This window comes from Crinia signifera, chromosome 19 (assembly GCF_055691185.1).
Source record: "Crinia signifera chromosome 19, ASM5569118v1, whole genome shotgun sequence".
NCBI classification, from domain to species: domain Eukaryota; kingdom Metazoa; phylum Chordata; class Amphibia; order Anura; family Myobatrachidae; genus Crinia; species Crinia signifera.
In genome coordinates this window covers 141,180,250-141,197,316 of record NC_139226.1, presented here as the reverse complement: position 1 = coordinate 141,197,316, position 17,067 = coordinate 141,180,250, and the positions used below count along the sequence as shown (strand labels likewise).

The 17,067-nt window shown below is 45.6% G+C and overlaps 1 protein-coding gene across 1 annotated transcript; it reads left to right on the top strand.

Moving 5' to 3' along the window:
• Nucleotides 1-288: 288 nt before the first annotated feature.
• Nucleotides 289-13,358, top strand: LOC146041652 (uncharacterized). The gene is made up of 8 exons (XM_083161583.1): nucleotides 289-357; nucleotides 2,126-2,160; nucleotides 4,733-4,859; nucleotides 7,031-7,182; nucleotides 9,482-9,644; nucleotides 9,785-9,868; nucleotides 10,967-11,074; nucleotides 11,862-13,358. Exons 1-8 carry the CDS (start codon nucleotides 289-291, stop codon nucleotides 12,003-12,005), a joined length of 882 nt encoding a protein of 293 aa, XP_083017709.1. The 3' UTR covers nucleotides 12,006-13,358.
• The last annotated feature ends 3,709 nt before the right edge of the window (nucleotides 13,359-17,067 follow it).

Genomic DNA, 17,067 nt, shown 5'->3' with positions numbered 1-17,067 from the left:
TATTTTTCTCTACTGCTTCTATGGACATTCAGCATTTTTTTCGTTTACACCACTGATAAATTGGAAGAAAAGGAAAAGGTAAGTTGTGTATACTTTAACAGTCAGTTATTCCTTTTTTCCTACTGTTCTCTGTTCCTAGACTGAGACATCGAGCGGTATTCAGTCTTCTTCCAGCAGCGGAAATAGCGGCCCTCGTCTAATGCAATGCTGCCGCTTCTGACAACATTGTAGGCAGTTTCCAACAAAACAGATCTGACTTTAAAACAAGTCAGATCTTTTTTCTCGGAAATGTCTGCGGATTGTCGAATTCACGTCCGTTTTTCTACAATCCTGAGACTTTCTGATACTCAGCTGTCGGTACTTTGAATACCAGCAGTCGAGAGAAGTGAAAATGGGCTGGAATTTCTGACAGTTGAGATGACAGTTGAACAGTCGGAATCCCAGACTGGATACCTCCTTTCAATGTCTGTTATAGTCTGAAATGCTATGATGCGTTTTACTGGGTGCACTGTGATATCCAGCACTGTCAGCGTTCCGCAAAACCACAGCGTCAGTGGCGCAATCAAACCCAGGAGGGTCATTACTGGGTATGGTGACATCTCAGGTAGCAGACCATACATATCTGCCAGTGCATAGTCACCAGGACGGGCTGCAAGGAAGTCAGAGAAGATCTGAGAACACGGTTCTAGAAGAGACAGATCGATGGGTCTTATCTGTTTGGCCAAACACGTTGACAATCCTGTTGCTTGTTTCTTGTGTGGGCACCATTAGATTTGTTGCTCTCGCAATCCAGACCAACCAGGTTCCTTATGTAAGTATTCTTATCAATTGTTCATGTAGTGGTGTCTGATGTGTGAGGAGTCCAAAAACCCACACGCTGTACTTTCTCACAAGAGCTTGCAATCTAACATGATGGATTCTGTATAAGTAAGACCCTTGATATTGTCACCAGGGCAGTGTGACTTTGGGCCTTATTCTAGTTCACTCTTAGAGACAAAGTCCTTCTTAGATGGACAAAACCATGTGCACTGCAGGTGGGGCAGATGTAACTTGTGCAGAGAGAGTTACATTTGGGTGGGGGTTTTTCTTCAAAGTGAGATCTATTTTGCAGTGTAGAAATGAAGCAGTCAGTATTTACCCTGCACAGAAACAAAATAACTCACCCAAATCTAATTCTATCTGCACCTGTTACATCTGCCCCACCTGCAGCGCACATGGTTTTGTCCATCTGAGAAGGAATTTGCCTCTAATAGTGAACTAGAATAAGGGACTTTATTTCTAGCTCCACTTCCAACCAAAGGAGCCAGTTATAACTGTAGTGATCTGTGTGCAAATTATCACAGGACTCTGGAGAGCTGAATAATGGGTTTGGTGACACTGGGGCAGATGTATTAAGCCTTAACAAGAGAAAAATGCCAGGGTGATAAGGAGAGATAAACGTCCAGCCAATCACCTCCTACCTGCCATGTTACAGACTGTGTTCGAAAAAAGTCAGTAAGGAGCTGATTGGCTGGGTGTTTATCTCTCCTTATCACCCTTGCATTTATCTCTTGTTATGGCTTAATACATCTGCCCCACTTTACCTATCCACATCTACAATGATGGAGTTGGCTCCATACACACTAGGGGCGATCTTGTTTACACTGCAAGTCATTAATGATGCCCGCTCGTTCCTGCGCCTGGCATCAGCAAGTGTATACAGCCCAAAGCATGGCAAGCTACATGTTACACTAATTGGTGGGCCATGTTGACATTGACATAAAAAATTTGAAAAACATGCCAGCCTTTTCTTATCATTTTGACCCTGTCAGCCTATTGCAGGTCAGCATTTTGGGGTAGACCTACTGACTGTATCTAATAACCCGCACCCTGGTGAAGTGTGCTGAGTGCAGCAGTAGCGGAGGGAGGCAGCATGGAGAGCGCAGTGAGACACGCAATGTCACTTCCTGCAAAAAACTGTGAAAAAAACCCCTGGTTAACCTAATGACATGTTGACCTAGGCTCATGTCAATCTTCAGTGGTCAACCCAATGCATGTCGACTGTATACCATCCAGGGGGTTCTCTGCTACATCCGCTGGTGACTTCTATGTGATCTGATGGATATTCTTGTCTATAATCCTGCAGGGGAACGTGGATGGCAGAGATGCCGACAGGACACAGTGAGTATGAGACATCTATACTGGGAAATATAACATAATACTGCTCTGTAGCTGTCAAACCTTTCACTCACCAATTGTATTAATGATCCTGACCCAATGCATTGGTGCTGCCAGTTTCCACCCGCAGTGATCCAGCTGAGCTGCGTGCCGCTCTCACCCACTTGTGGACTGAGGCAAGGGCGCAGAATACAAAATAATCCCTATGTGCAGCTGTATATGAAGTGAGTCGGCTCCTGCAGCATTTGTGGGCCTAATTCAGACCTGATTGCTGACAACCCGCCGCCCGCTCGCCATGAAATCATTTCTCTACTGTGTGCAGTCTGCGTAGCCCGGGACTTACTCGGCGGTTGCAATAAAAACAATCGGATCGGGGTCCGAGCTAACGTCACATGACTTCCCATGAACCTCCTCGGCACATCTGAGTATTCCTGGCACTCCCAGAACGCCGCCTTCTTGTCAATCAGCCAGCGAATAAAAGAAGTTGCTGGATTTTATCACAGGATGGCCTGGCGCATGCGTACTTCGGGCCGAGCACACGTGCAGTCTATCGATAATCGTCTGACCTGGGGATTTGCAGCCGTGTGATCAGATCTGATCTTATGGTCCATACACACTGAGCGGTTTTTGCCCGTTTTCTGTGATTTTCCCGGGGGTGGACGACTTCCCATAGCAGGACGTTATAGAACGCCGTCCGCTCAGTCGTTGTTCTGCTGGTAATACTAGCAGATGAGTGGCTGGACCAGCGATGATGCGGAAACGCACTTCAGCACTCACCACTCACCGCTGCCCCGTACACACTGGGCGACTTTACAGCTGAAAGCGGCTCAAACAAGTAATCTGAGCGGCTCTCAGCTCCACTGTGTGTGGGCCTTTAGGCCCTGTGCCTGCTTCTTTAGCCAGTGTTGCTTTTTCAGCTTAGTGTATGTCCGTACACCTAATATGCAAGGACAGAGACGCACATGTAGGTGCAGATAATCTGTCTATGGCCTTCAGTTCATGTACACACCTACCGCGCTCTGTGCACCTCCCTGTTACCGCCCAGGAACATTGCACCTCTTGGGGACTCACTAGCAACCTTTTGCGCCCTAAATCCAGACTCATCTGCAGTGTGAATTATGTATTTTATACAGCTGCAGTATATTGGGGCAATTCCCCTGATCAGCGGACTGGGGCATGTGTAAAAAAAAACTAATCCATCGATCCCAAACATTTTTTTGTTCAGAATTGGGGAACTGGACATTTTTAACATGGTTCATTAACCAGGGAAACCTATGAATGATTACTACACGTAATCTTAGCAAAAGAGTGCCCCAAGAAAGAGAGTCTTTTTCCTTTTCTTTGCAAACTATAGTTACTCTCCTGGGTGCACCTCCACTTCCTAGATGGGATGCGGTCATTCGTCAGACTGCATTTAGGTCTACAGTCATTAGGTCGACCCCACTAGGTCGACTGGCAGGAAGGTCGACCTGACTTAAGGTCGACATGGGCCAAGGTCGACATGACTTAAGGTCGAATTTGCATAAAGGTCGACTGGTCATAAGGTCGACATGGGTTTTTCACTGTTTTTTGAGCCGACATGTGCCGACAGGCGGTATTTCATGCCCTACCATCCACTAGGGCGTGGTGGGAGAATAAAATAGTGTGCCGAGCGCAGCAAAGCACCGTGCCCGAAGCATTGCGAGCGAAGCGAGCGATGCGAGGGTCCGATTCTCATTGCCAACTGTGTCCATGTCGACTGTGTCGACATTCGGATCAAAAAACAGTGAAAAACCCATGTCGACCTTATGACCAGTCGACCTTCCTCATGTCGACCTTTATGCAAATTCGACCTTAAGTCATGTCGACCTTGGCCCATGTCGACCTTAAGTCAGGTCGACCTTCCTGCCAGTCGACCTAGAGGGGTCGACCTAATGACTGTAGACCTAAATGCAGTCTGACGAATGATCCCATTCCTCCTAGATGTACTGAGGGAGCATGCCCTCTCTCGAATGATTCAGCTATTGTGGGTTATACATATATACCTTCGTCATTATCTTTTCTCTGACATTAACCTGTGCACTGGTCGACAGCCCTTCCCCCTTTCCCTTCAACAGTGAAACCTATGAATGAGACGGCTGCTGCGGCTGACTAAATACAAGCCTGTAATTCACCTGGTTTGTAAATCATAGGTGGAAGAAATCCCATTCTAACACAAATGTAATCCGAATCGGTTAGTCAGGGATATTTAACATGTTGGGTTCTGCCGATAACCAGAGTAATCGCCCATCATCGGAGTTTGTGGATAAACTATCGGATTATCCTCAGGGAATCTGTAAATCTGCCGACAGTGTACTTTCATTACAGCAGTGTTCCTGGCATTTGCGCAGAGGGTCACTCGAATACGTACCATGAGTCAGGACGGCCTCAGGCACACAAAGCATGATCTGGGGTAACTGCCCCATTTTTCAGTGATGTATCTCGATACTTATCTCCAAACTCCATTATTACCACCCCAAAACAGGACATTTCTAATGAGGCTAAATTAAGATTATGTTCATGGACCATATTGAAGTTCTGCGTGGTTTATTTTCAGGCCTTCTGGTGTTGGCAGTACTGTGAACGCCGAGAAGTTTGTTGAATTATTCCAAGCTTGGTTGTATGAAGAAGAAAGTCTGAGAACAGGATCGGAGTCAGTGGAGGAAAAGATCTGCAAATTACAGGTAATTATTGGAATGTTGCCACCACCTGGGTTCTTTAAGAACAGATTGGGTCTATATACCAATGGGAGAAACAGGAAAGGTCTATTTATCAAAGGTGTAGCCAGGGTGGACTTCCGGAGAGAGATTGCTTTGTTACCTGTACTGCTTTAGTTCTCTCTTCGCTATCATAGAGAATATTAAAGATATATTACACTATTTTCATTAGATTACAGCCTGTTTTATTTAAAAAAAATTGATTGTGTACATTTTTATTGAGTTTTGTTACATGCACAACAATAAGAAAAAAACAATTACAGACAATACAGTATGTAATCAATAGTAAACGTCTCTGCAATATAGTTTAGACTTGTACAATAAAGAAGGAACGCTCTCAGTGTGGTCATTACAAGACTAATATGGTCAACCATCATAGTGATAGGTGAGAACAAGTACAGGAAATATGTAGATGCAGTTACAGAAAGGGTAAGGTACAATACATATGCTCCTATCACGGTGACCGGCACTGTATACCCCTCATTGCGTCACAGTACAGGAATCATTGCACCATTTGGCATGGTAGTTTGAAAGTGCGCATCTTAAGTGATACATAAATCTCATGGCCGGAGACTTCACTGACTAATGACCGCCAGTCAAATGGAAGGGGGGGGGGGTACTCCTGTATCTGTCTGCCCCATGGGTACATTTACCTACTCCTGTATCTGTCTGCCCCATGGGTACATTTACCTACTCCTGTATCTGTCTGCCCCATGGGTACATTTACCACCTGTATGTCGGCCCCATGGGTACATTTACCTACTCCTGTATCTGTCTGCCCCATGGGTACATTTACCACCTGTATGTCTGCCCCATGGGTACATTTACCTACTCCTGCATCTGTCTGCCCCATGGGTACATTTACCACCTGTATGTCTGCCCCATGGGTACATTTACCTACTCCTGTATCTGTCTGCCCCATGGGTACATTTACCACCTGTATGTCTGCCCCATGGGTACATTTACCTACTCCTGTATCTGTCTGCCCCATGGGTACATTTACCACCTGTATGTCTGCCCCATGGGTACATTTACCTACTCCTGTATCTGTCTGCCCCATGGGTACATTTACCACCTGTATGTCTGCCCCATGGGTACATTTACCTACTCCTGCATCTGTCTGCCCCATGGGTACATTTACCACCTATATGTCTGCCCCATAGATACACTTGCCACCTGTATGTCTGCCCTATGGGTACATTTACCTACTCCTGTATCTGTCTGCCCCATGGGTACATTTACCACCTGTATGTCTGCCCCATGGGTACATTTACCTACTCCTGTATCTGTCTGCCCCATGGGTACATTTACCACCTGTATGTCTGCCCCATGGGTACATTTACCTACTCCTGTATCTGTCTGCCCCATGGGTACATTTACCACCTGTATGTCTGCCCCATGGGTACATTTACCTACTCCTGCATCTGTCTGCCCCATGGGTACATTTACCACCTGTATGTCTGCCCCATGGGTACATTTACCTACTCCTGCATCTGTCTGCCCCATGGGTACATTTACCACCTATATGTCTGCCCCATAGATACACTTGCCACCTGTATGTCTGCCCTATGGGTACATTTACCTACTCCTGTATCTGTCTGCCCCATGGGTACATTTACCACCTGTATGTCTGCCCCATGGGTACATTTACCTACTCCTGCATCTGTCTGCCCCATGGGTACATTTACCACCTGTATGTCTGCCCCATGGGTACATTTACCTACTCTTGCATCTGTCTGCCCCATGGGTACATTTACCACCTGTATCTGTCTGCCCTATGGGTACATTTACCACCTGTATGTCTGCCCTATGGGTACATTTACCACCTGTATGTCTGCCCAATGGGTACATTTACCACCTGTATGTCTGCCCAATGGGTACATTTACCACCTGTATGTCTGCCCCATAGATACATTTACCACCTGTATGTCTGCCCTATGGGTACATTTACCACCTGTATGTCTGCCCTATGGGTACATTTACCACCTGTATGTCTGCCCCATAGATACATTTACCACCTGTATGTCTGACCGCCCTATGGGTACATTTACCACCTGTATGTCTGCCCAATGGGTACATTTACCACCTGTATGTCTGCCCTATGGGTACATTTACCTGTATTCTGTTTCATTTTACAGAACGCCTCTAAAGTGCGGAAGATAATCCAGACAGTCATTGATTCTTTGAGGCCCAGCAATATTTGCAACCTTCCTTCTACTACGCATAAGTCTGAGAGGATCCAAGTTGTCCATGAGAGGTTTGAGTATTTGGAAGCTTATATGGCGTTACGGTGAGTCAGCTGCTGTCTGACATCCTGTATACTCTGCAGAGGGGATTTATGTTTAGTGCAACATCTAGCATCCCAATATAACCAATACAGACATAAAGATGATGTATACATAAAAGGCGACCTAATTAAGCATCGATTGCTAATCAGCGAAGTTTCAAATCGAGTGAATATCTAATGGCTGCGCATGATGATGATTAACGCCAGAAAATGCATATGACTCGTAAAGGCGAAGCGAGCGGAGGTTGATTGACAGAAGGCCGGAAAACTCTCAGCATTTGTAGTTATTTATCTGAGACAGAGACCAACTCTGGGCCTTATTTTACCCTGCACAGAAACAAAATAACTCACCCAAGTGTAACTCGCTTTTGCACATGTTACATCTGCCTCACCTGCAGTGCAGCATGGTCTTGTCCATTAAAGAATGAGTTTGCTTTTGCAAACTAACCAGAATCAGATCCTCTATTTGTATTATGGCAACTCTGCAATGATGAGGATCCAACATTTCTCACCCTCACAACTTTTCCCTGATATTCTACTTGATGATAAGGACTCAAACTCTCCACCTCACACACTGCAGTCAGACACTTACTGCTATTTGCTTCTGGGAGCCTAATAGTTATATCTATATGAAAATTAGGTGTAATTGTCAGTTAAAGACTATTGCAGGTGAGCAGTTCTGTGTAATATACGGCTGCATGTACAGTGAAGCCACATATAGGGCCTTATTCTAGTTCACTCTTTCTAAAAATTCCTTCTTAGATGGACAAAACCATGTGCACTGCAGGGGGGCAGATGTAACATGTGCAGAGAGAATTAGATTTGGGTGGGGTTTTACTTCAAAGTGAGATCTATATTGCAGTGTAAAAATAAAGCAGTCAGTATTTACCCTGCACAGAAAGAAAAAAACTCACCAAAATCTAATTCTGCACATGTTACATCTGCCCCACCTGCAGTGTACATGGTTTTGTCCATCTAAGAAGGATTTTGTCAGAAAGAGTGAACTAGAATAAGGCCCATAGTGTGCGGATGTTTTCTGCATAAATGTCCGACTGCGGTGTATGAGATTGGATGTTCAATTCCCCTGTGCAGCATACTGAGAAATTACCAAAAGCTATTACTAACAATAGTATTTAATATATATATATACCACCGACCCGCTTGCAAATCATGCGATCGGTTACAGGTAACGATCCTCCATCCACTCTCCAGATATTCACAGAATGCACGGTATTAGGAAGGATGTTTATTTATAATAATTTAGAATTCTGAATCTGCTTTCACTTCGCAAAACCTGCTTAGAGCCGGTACTTGAAAGGTTTCTTAAAACTGGTCTGACAAGTTAAACTCCTTTCACATCGCCAGTTGTAACCTGTATATTACAGATTCATTACCGGGTTGGTACCTTTCACACTGAACCTGTTTCACCCATAGAAAACAGTGGATGTCATTCGTAATGGACTTTTATGGCTCACATGTTTGTATTATAGCTAAAATTAAGCCTGTTTGTGGATGAGTATGTACTGGACCAATTGCAAATGTCTTTATGTATATTAGAGAGTCCTGTACAGTGCCAGTGATGTGTCTCCCCTCTTATTACCTGTATAAGCATCTCCCTCCCCTCCTCATCAGTCCATGTTGCTATAACTGTATGTTCTGTAGTGTAGGACTATGCCAGCGATGCTTCTCCACTACTTCCAATGCTATTTGTCTGGTTTCCTGACTCAGGACTGTGTCATCAGGCAGGGAGACAGCCTATCACCTCTTTTTGCAGAGTAATGTGTTCAAAATGCCGGGTCTGAGGCTTTCACACTGCAAACGGATTGGCTTTGAAACGTGTAGGATCCTTATTTTAACACAATGTAATATACAATGTTTTTGTAACCGGTAAAGTCACTCTGGCACTTTCACACTGCAGCTAGAACCGGTTTGAAACGCTTACAAATGGCAATATACTGTGTTATAGCTGCGGTGTGAAGGGGTATTGGTATCACTGACAGTCAGTCAGTCCCTGGGCCGTTGTACATGGGTAACCTCCACAGAAGCTCCTCTTAGCCCGGCAGTGTCTCTTTGGCATTGCCTGTGTGATGGGATGGTGACATTGTGCAGTTAGCACAGAGAGAGACTGCAGTGTTATTCTAACAGCATCAGGACCCTACAGTGTAGAATATGGGGCCCTACTGATGCACAGGGCCCTTAGTGGAGGCATTGGCTATTTTGCAATCACATTTCACATTGCGCTTATGTAAACTGTCATTGGTTATTCTGAAGAGTTAAATGTCCCATGTTGTCCGGTCTCCAGGCTGCACATGCTGACCATACTCCAGAGTCAATTCAGGGATTTTGTGGAGCAGGGAAAGCCATTAAAGATCTGGTTGTCGGAAGCTCTGGAGTTTCAGGAGGTCCTGCACAGCAGAACATGTGTCCACCTTACGGACATCCAACATCATCTATCACTTCTCCAGGTACAGAAGCCATCACTGTCCATCTCCGTTATCTGTATAGTGCTTGGCTGCCTGGACCTGACACTCAGTATAGATTCTATAATTCACATGTTGGTTATGTAAGACGCCTAATCAGCCTCCCATCACCTTTGTGTTTGTAGATTATCAGGAAGGACAGCAAAGTATTCCAAGCCAAGCTGGATGTGTATAAGCAGTGCGCAAGTAAAGTGACAACTACCCTACAGGTAAGAGCTGGGGTGTGTAGCAGCCTCCTCTGTTCAGCCCACCACACATGCGTATACTGTATGATGGGCCAGCTCGGCAGTTTGCAGTTTGTGTGGTCTGGCAGTGCTCACTGTTGGTGCATGTAAGATATTCCGGCAGTTATTCAATGATCATTGGCTCCCCCAGAGCAGCGTTGATCACTGGCTCCCCCAACTGCGACCCGCCAGTGGGATCTGGCTGCATGGGACTGTCTGGTTTATTTTTCCTGCAGAGAAGATCTCTGCAGGAAAAATAAGCAAAGAAGCCCTTTTACAGTGCACTGGAATGTTATCCAGTGCATTAACACTACCCCCAACCCAACAGCCAATTGGTGGACACCGATCATCAGCTTCTGGACTCCTGCACTGGATATGTGGACTCCATACCCCAAACATTCAACACATTTGCCTGGGGATGCTTCTGCTGCTTTCCAAGCTCCAAACCCTGCACTTAATAACTTACTGTCCTGTGTACAGGAGATCAGGGACGTAGTACAGAGTTAGCCTACGACCCTTCCAATAATGTTCGTGTGGCATTTGTTACGGATACCCCGGACTACCGTAAAGTAACCTCCGCCGTTGGGATGTACTGGCAGGTGTGTGACACATGGTGACAAAAATGAACTTTAGAATGAATGAGTGTGCCAGTACATATTGTAGGGAATATAGATTGTAAGCTCCCCTGGGGGAGGGACCGATGTGAGTGTTCATATATTCTCTGCACAGCGCTGCAGAATATATGTGCGCTACAGTATATAAATAACTGGTAATAAATACATAGAAACAAGCAAGCTGCGCTAGTCCTTAATATAAAAGTTCCTTATATATATACAGAGAGATTCTGTCAGACAGTCTACCTCCGTCTAGCCGCCAGTCTGGACGAATCCCATGTATTTATAGATCACTTTTTATATGGGAGGGCATTGTTTTTTTTATTTGACCCGGTGATTAAATGAGGCAGTGCTTTCTTTACGTCAGGGTGACCCCAGAATGGCAAGACTGCTATTGGCTAAATGTTTCCCGGTATTATAGCGGCCATACACTTAGCTGCTGGTTACTGAATTACTCTGTTATTTCTAGGAGATGGACACTTGGGCAGATGTTTTCCAGCAAGCGTTAAGTGAAAAGACCATTCAAAATAGGTCAAGGCGATGGACGGAGATGGTGATGGAGTCCGTAACCGCGGAGGTGGGTGTGTTATTGAACTGTGATGGTTTGGGAGATCATTTATCTGCAGGCTGTGGTGATGGTGCCATCTGGGCCAGGGCTAATCAAGTGTCCCCTGACTTATCACCTGCATTCATCAGGCAAAGACAAAAGCATGCAGCTTGTGTATTACTCAGTGTAACCACTAGAGGGCAGTCATCGGCTAACTTCTGTCCTGGTTTCCCTACAGCCATATAGTAGTTCTGCAAAAAAGTGTGGACTCCAGAAATATATGGGACTAATATTTTATAAGAAGTTATATATTTAGCATAATCCACAGCTATTTACAGTAGAGAATAAGCACAGTAGTACAGCATAATTGGGTAATAAAGGGGAAAGGGGCCCCTGCTTTTTGAAGCATGCCATCTATAAGAATCTAGGAATCAGAGGCATGAGGTTACAAGGCATGCTGGGTATCGGACCGGCCAGATTCTTCGGCGGTTGTTCTGCCCTCTAGTGGTGACTGCTACTAACTAACAAGATACCTTTATCTGTCTTCACAATACCTGACTGAGAATTCTAGTGTAATGCTTGAAATGAGCTGAACATCAGCACTGGTTACGCTGTAAATGTGGTATATTAGATCAGTTTATATCCAGGATTCCGGGTTACTTCTCCTATCTTTCAGTGGTGTGTCAGTAAATGTGGTACACGGTGTGTCAGTAAATGTGTCAGGTAACAACACAAGGGCTGATACAGATTTCTCGGTAAGCTGCAATCCATTTTTCTTTCCTTCCATGGGAATAACAGGTGTCATTTTTCCCGGTAGATTAAGCAGATGGATGAGCGCTTCTCTACTGTCCACACTCTAAATGAATGTTATCAGACACATCTGGAAGGTCTCCACCAGAGGGAGCTCCAAGGCCACAAAACACCATCGGTTTCCCGGAAAATTAAATGTATGGACCAATGATTCCCAAACGGATTTTAAATCATGGCACCCGGGTATCGGAATATATTTTTTTACGCCGCCCCTAGGACAGAAGTTTCTCTTTGATTATATCAGAAGAAAAAAAATAAAAATTAAGTAAATTGTGTGTTTATATCTCATCCAGCTCTGTGGTAATGGACAGGATTCACTTCTGCCTAATACATTGGTCATATATCACTTGAATTGGTCCTGGACCACCAAACCATGACACCCCTGCAATTCCAAAAGGAAGTTTCTTGATGTCTTGTCAAGGAAGGAACCGGTTTGTGATGATTCCGTTGGAAACTTATCATAAGCCAACCAAACAACAATCCTAGCAATATGTTACACATTATCCTGTCGCCTACTGGGAAACCCCAATTACCGATGTTACCCATGTAAGATCAATCTGTGTGACATGAAAACTTACCAACATCACTGATTCTTCAACCTGGACTTCTGCCTGAAAGTGTCTGCATACGATGCGGAAAAACACTTCACCGAGCTTAATAAATCTACCCCTAAGCTCGGGCACACTCCTTCCGACCTATAGCATCGTTGCACATTTTACATTCGCCCCATCTGCAGTGCAGCATGGTTTTCCGGGCTGCTGTTTCAGCCGCTTGTGCCATAGCCACCACCTCTGAATCATATACTTAACCTGGGTACACACGAGTTATAACTACAGGCCTCAGTGTGTATGCTTAATATGATATGAAGTGATTATGCACTTCATCTTGTAGACACAAGGTGGCAGCAGTATTCTCCACATCGCACGTCTGTATCTCACACATCTCATTAGACACTGCCAAACGTTTCACAGCGACTAATAACACTGAATACACTGACATATTACAACTACTATAATAACACACAGACCAACTATATTAATTAAAATAAGAAAAGTATTCCATTACAAATCATTGGCTAAAGACTGCAGTCTGAAAATGACTTACTGGTATTACCTGGCACTAATGGTGGGTAATTACACTACATCCTCCCTCACAGTATGAAATGAAGTCTTTATTCCCTTCACACTATGGTATTTTGTATGGAGATTTCAGCAGGTTGCGTTTACAGTGTGAAAGATACAGTATCCCAGACACCAGATATCCATCCGCCTTCTAATGAATTAAGTGAGGAACGCTTTATTGAAACTTTGGCCTGGAGCCAATTTTAGCGGCCGGGAAAAAGTTGCTTAATGTTGGACGTTGTAATGTCTTTTATCCAGAATTTGGCCAATGTACTGGTGCGCGTCTTTAACAGCAGAGTTGCATTGGGTTGTTTGCCATTTGTAATTGACTCCAGTTTTAAAAAGTTATTCTGTACATCTCATATTTGCATCTTATTCACAAATGGATGAATTCGGAGGAACAAACAGCTTCTGTTGAATAAAGTGATATGCAGCATGCCTATATTCTAGGTGTAATCGCGAATGTATCTGCATAGCAAATTATGTTACAGTGTTTTCCTGGGAGAACACAGTTACATAACATTTCCTATGCAGATCTGACCTCTCAGGAACACATTACAATATGCAAATCTCTGTGCACCCGCAGGGACTGGGGCTCCGAGGGGACCAATATCATTGAACACTGCTCATTCCGTATACTGGTAAATCGGGCAGCATTGTGTTCCCCGTAGAAACCTATGGGGGAACGAGGCTGCTGGCGGGAATGGATGGATCAGAGCAGATACCCGCTTCCATCAAACATTTGGTGGATATTTAATATATTTAACCCCCTAAAACCCCAAACTAGCCTGCACAATGATAAATGGGTCACGTGAGCCTCTTTGTCTGTTATTACTCAGGGCCATATGCACTAAAAAGTGATAAAATAGAGAGTGATAAACAGACAGCCAATCAGCTCCTACCTGTCTTGTCACAGGCTGGGTTTGAAAAAGTGACAGGTAGGAGCTGATTGGCTGGTTGTTTATCACTCTCCACGTTATCACTTTTTGAATCTTGATACATCTGGCCCTCAGTCTTGTTAATATGGTTTTGTTCCCAATTGTGAACGCAACGGAATCTGCTGGCGCTGTAACGGTTAATAATGATCGCATCTGCTGGTCTGTGTCCGCTGTTGTTTGGTCCCTGAACGATTTTGGAAGCAGATTCTATGTGTTATGAAGCAAAAGGCTGTGAGGCTGCTGCTATGTGGGTGCCTGGGGCAGTGTCGGTAGGAAGGTGTGAGTACACATTGTATCTGGCCTCATTCCTGCGATGTGTTTATGATCAGGCGAGCAGACAGCAACAAACTAATACTGAGAATCCCTAAGAGGACAATTATATATGATCCCAGTCACAGGATCCAGCCTGCATATCAGAGGCGTAACTAATATTGTGGCGCCCCCCCGCCAAAAAATTACCTTACCCCTCCGCATGCCGCCGCCGGCCCCGCATTCAGTCCGACACCGCAGATAGCCTCCGGGCTCCGTCTCCTGCAGTAATGAAAAATGACACGACAAAATGGCTGCCCCCGTACAGCAGACAGTTTTTTTAGGGATGTTAGAGGAGGCGGCGGCGGCCTCCTCTAGCATCCTTAAAAACTGTCTGCTATTAGGGGGCAGCCATTTTGTTGTGTCATTTTTCATTACTGCAGGAGACGGAGCCCGGAGGCTATCTGCGGTGCTGGACTGAATACGGTGGCGGTGGCATGCGGAGGGGTAAGGGGGGTCTGACCAGAGTGCCCGGGCACCAGGGGCGCCCCGCTGGTGCTTGCTCCCCCAAGCAGCCGCGGTGGCTGCCTTACGGTAGCTACGCCTCTGCTGCATATCCTTGGGTACTAATTAAGCCATCTGGACTGTTCGTGCACCTTGAGAACCATGGTTAGGGACCGCTGCTGTAAGCTCTCATGAGCAGGGCCCTCTGCCCTCATCTGCTTTTTATCTCCATTGTCCTACATTCGCCGGTGGGTAGTTCCGCTGGTGATTACAACACCGTCCAAAAACAGAAAAGTGTTCCCATCCTCTGCCGTCTATTAGCTGGATCTAGCTTCCATATTCTCTGGGAACAAAGGGGAATGACACATGTTAATGATTATCGCTGGCCCAGATCAATCTGAAGCCTGAAATCACTTAGTTGATGCTGAATCCCAGGGGAAGACAGAGATACACATGCCGGGAAGGGAACTGGGCTCTCCTGCAATGACTATAGGAAGAGCTTGTCAGGATGACGCAGTTCAGGGGAGATCTCATGTGCGTGCCCTCACATGTACTACATCCGTGTGCAAGAAGAATGTGGCTACTGGTAGTGGCTGTTGCTACATACAGTACATTGTGTATGCAGCAGACTGGGTCATGTATACATTTGGTTTTATGCAGGTACTACCCCGCAGCTGTAATTCATGAAATGTGCACTACATTATTCCAGAATATTATTCGGGGGGGGGGGGGGGGGTTTGCGGACAAGGCTGACGTCACGTGGCCCTGCCCTCATGCCACGGAACTTTGTGATTCACAGGCTGCGGAGAGGGGACGGGGCTTAAGTGAGGCGAAGTGCTGCTGCATCATTTTAGCCTCACCGCGGACCCACAATTTGCAGTGATTCTGCAGGTAAGGGGGCTCTGGCCAGCAAGAGGTAGACTTGCCCACCTTCCTTGGGGGCTGGGAGGCGGACCCAACTTTCAGGAGTCTCCTGGCCATTCCGTGTTCAATGCTTATCCTGTAATCAGTCCTACAGTTATACCACCTGATAAACTCTTCCATACGGTACATGATATATTCTTCCTCATCCTATGCTTAGTAAATATAATCCACCTTTTTATTTGTTATTAAATGCATTCAATCCGCGCACCTCAGTGTTACACTGAGAGTACGGCACTGCTGTGACCAAGGCGCATGGCATCAGAGATGTGTCGGAGAAAGCGATGGGCATTCCTGGGCGGTGACTGGGAGGTGGCTAGTAGCTGCGCCGTGGGCGTGTCCGTGACTGTACAGAGCCGCACAGCCGCAGGAGGCCACGGGACTAATGGAACATCTGTTGGGAACATATTTGTTCCATGTCCAGCTCTGTATGAGGCCTTTTGTGTCTTCCTATGGTTCGGGGATGTTTCCTAGTGGCATAGAGTTTCATTCATGTCACACACAATCTTGTCTTCCATGGGGCATTTTATATCAGTCATCTCCGGTTCTCAGACTGCCCCCAGATTGTCGATAATCAGATTCAGTGATAATGGGGCTTTTGTTCCCCGACTTGCTGCTTTGGGAAGCTCCAGTCGCTGGAGGCTCTGTGACAGCACAAATATTACTTTCAGGCAGAGCTCCAGAGAACGAGTCTAGTAGGACAATTTGTAGCTTCTCCCCCTGAAATAGCGAATACTCTTGGCAGCAAAACCGGCAAATACGTTATTACAGGACGCCAAGAAGGGCTCGTTCTACATCATTGTCTTACACGAAGTAATAGAGTCGGGGGAATGTTTACAATACTCACTAGGAAACCCCATACAAATACAGTGATTACTGGGCGGTAGCACCGGCAAAGGGGTGTGTCTAGCACCACCTACTGGGTGTGTCTAACTCCGCCCATTGGGTGTGTCTAACCGCCAATCAAGCGTTTCTGCCATCATCTGTTGGCACTCGCTACAATATAAAACGTCTCTCAGCCGCACCATAATCTCCGGCCTAGTTCAGTTTTAATCTTCAAATTACTCTGAGTAATTGTACATGCAAATACAGTCACACACATATATGGATTCCGCAGGTATATGTAGTGATATGTGTGACGCAGGTGTGTAGTGATATGTGTGACGCAGGTGTGTAGTGATATGTGTGACGCAGGTGTGTAGTGATATGTGTGACGCAGGTGTGTAGTGATATGTGTGACGCAGGTGTGTAGTGATATGGGAGACGCAGGTGTGTAGTGATATGGGAGACGCAGGTGTGTAGTGATATGGGAGACGCAGGTGTGTAGTGATATGGATGACGCGGGTATGTAGTGATATGGGTGACGCGGGTGTGTAGTGATATGGATGACGCAGGTGTGTAGTGATATGTGTGACGCAGGTGTGTAGTAATATGGGTGACGCAGGTGTGTAGTGATATGTGTGACGCGGGTGTGTAGTGA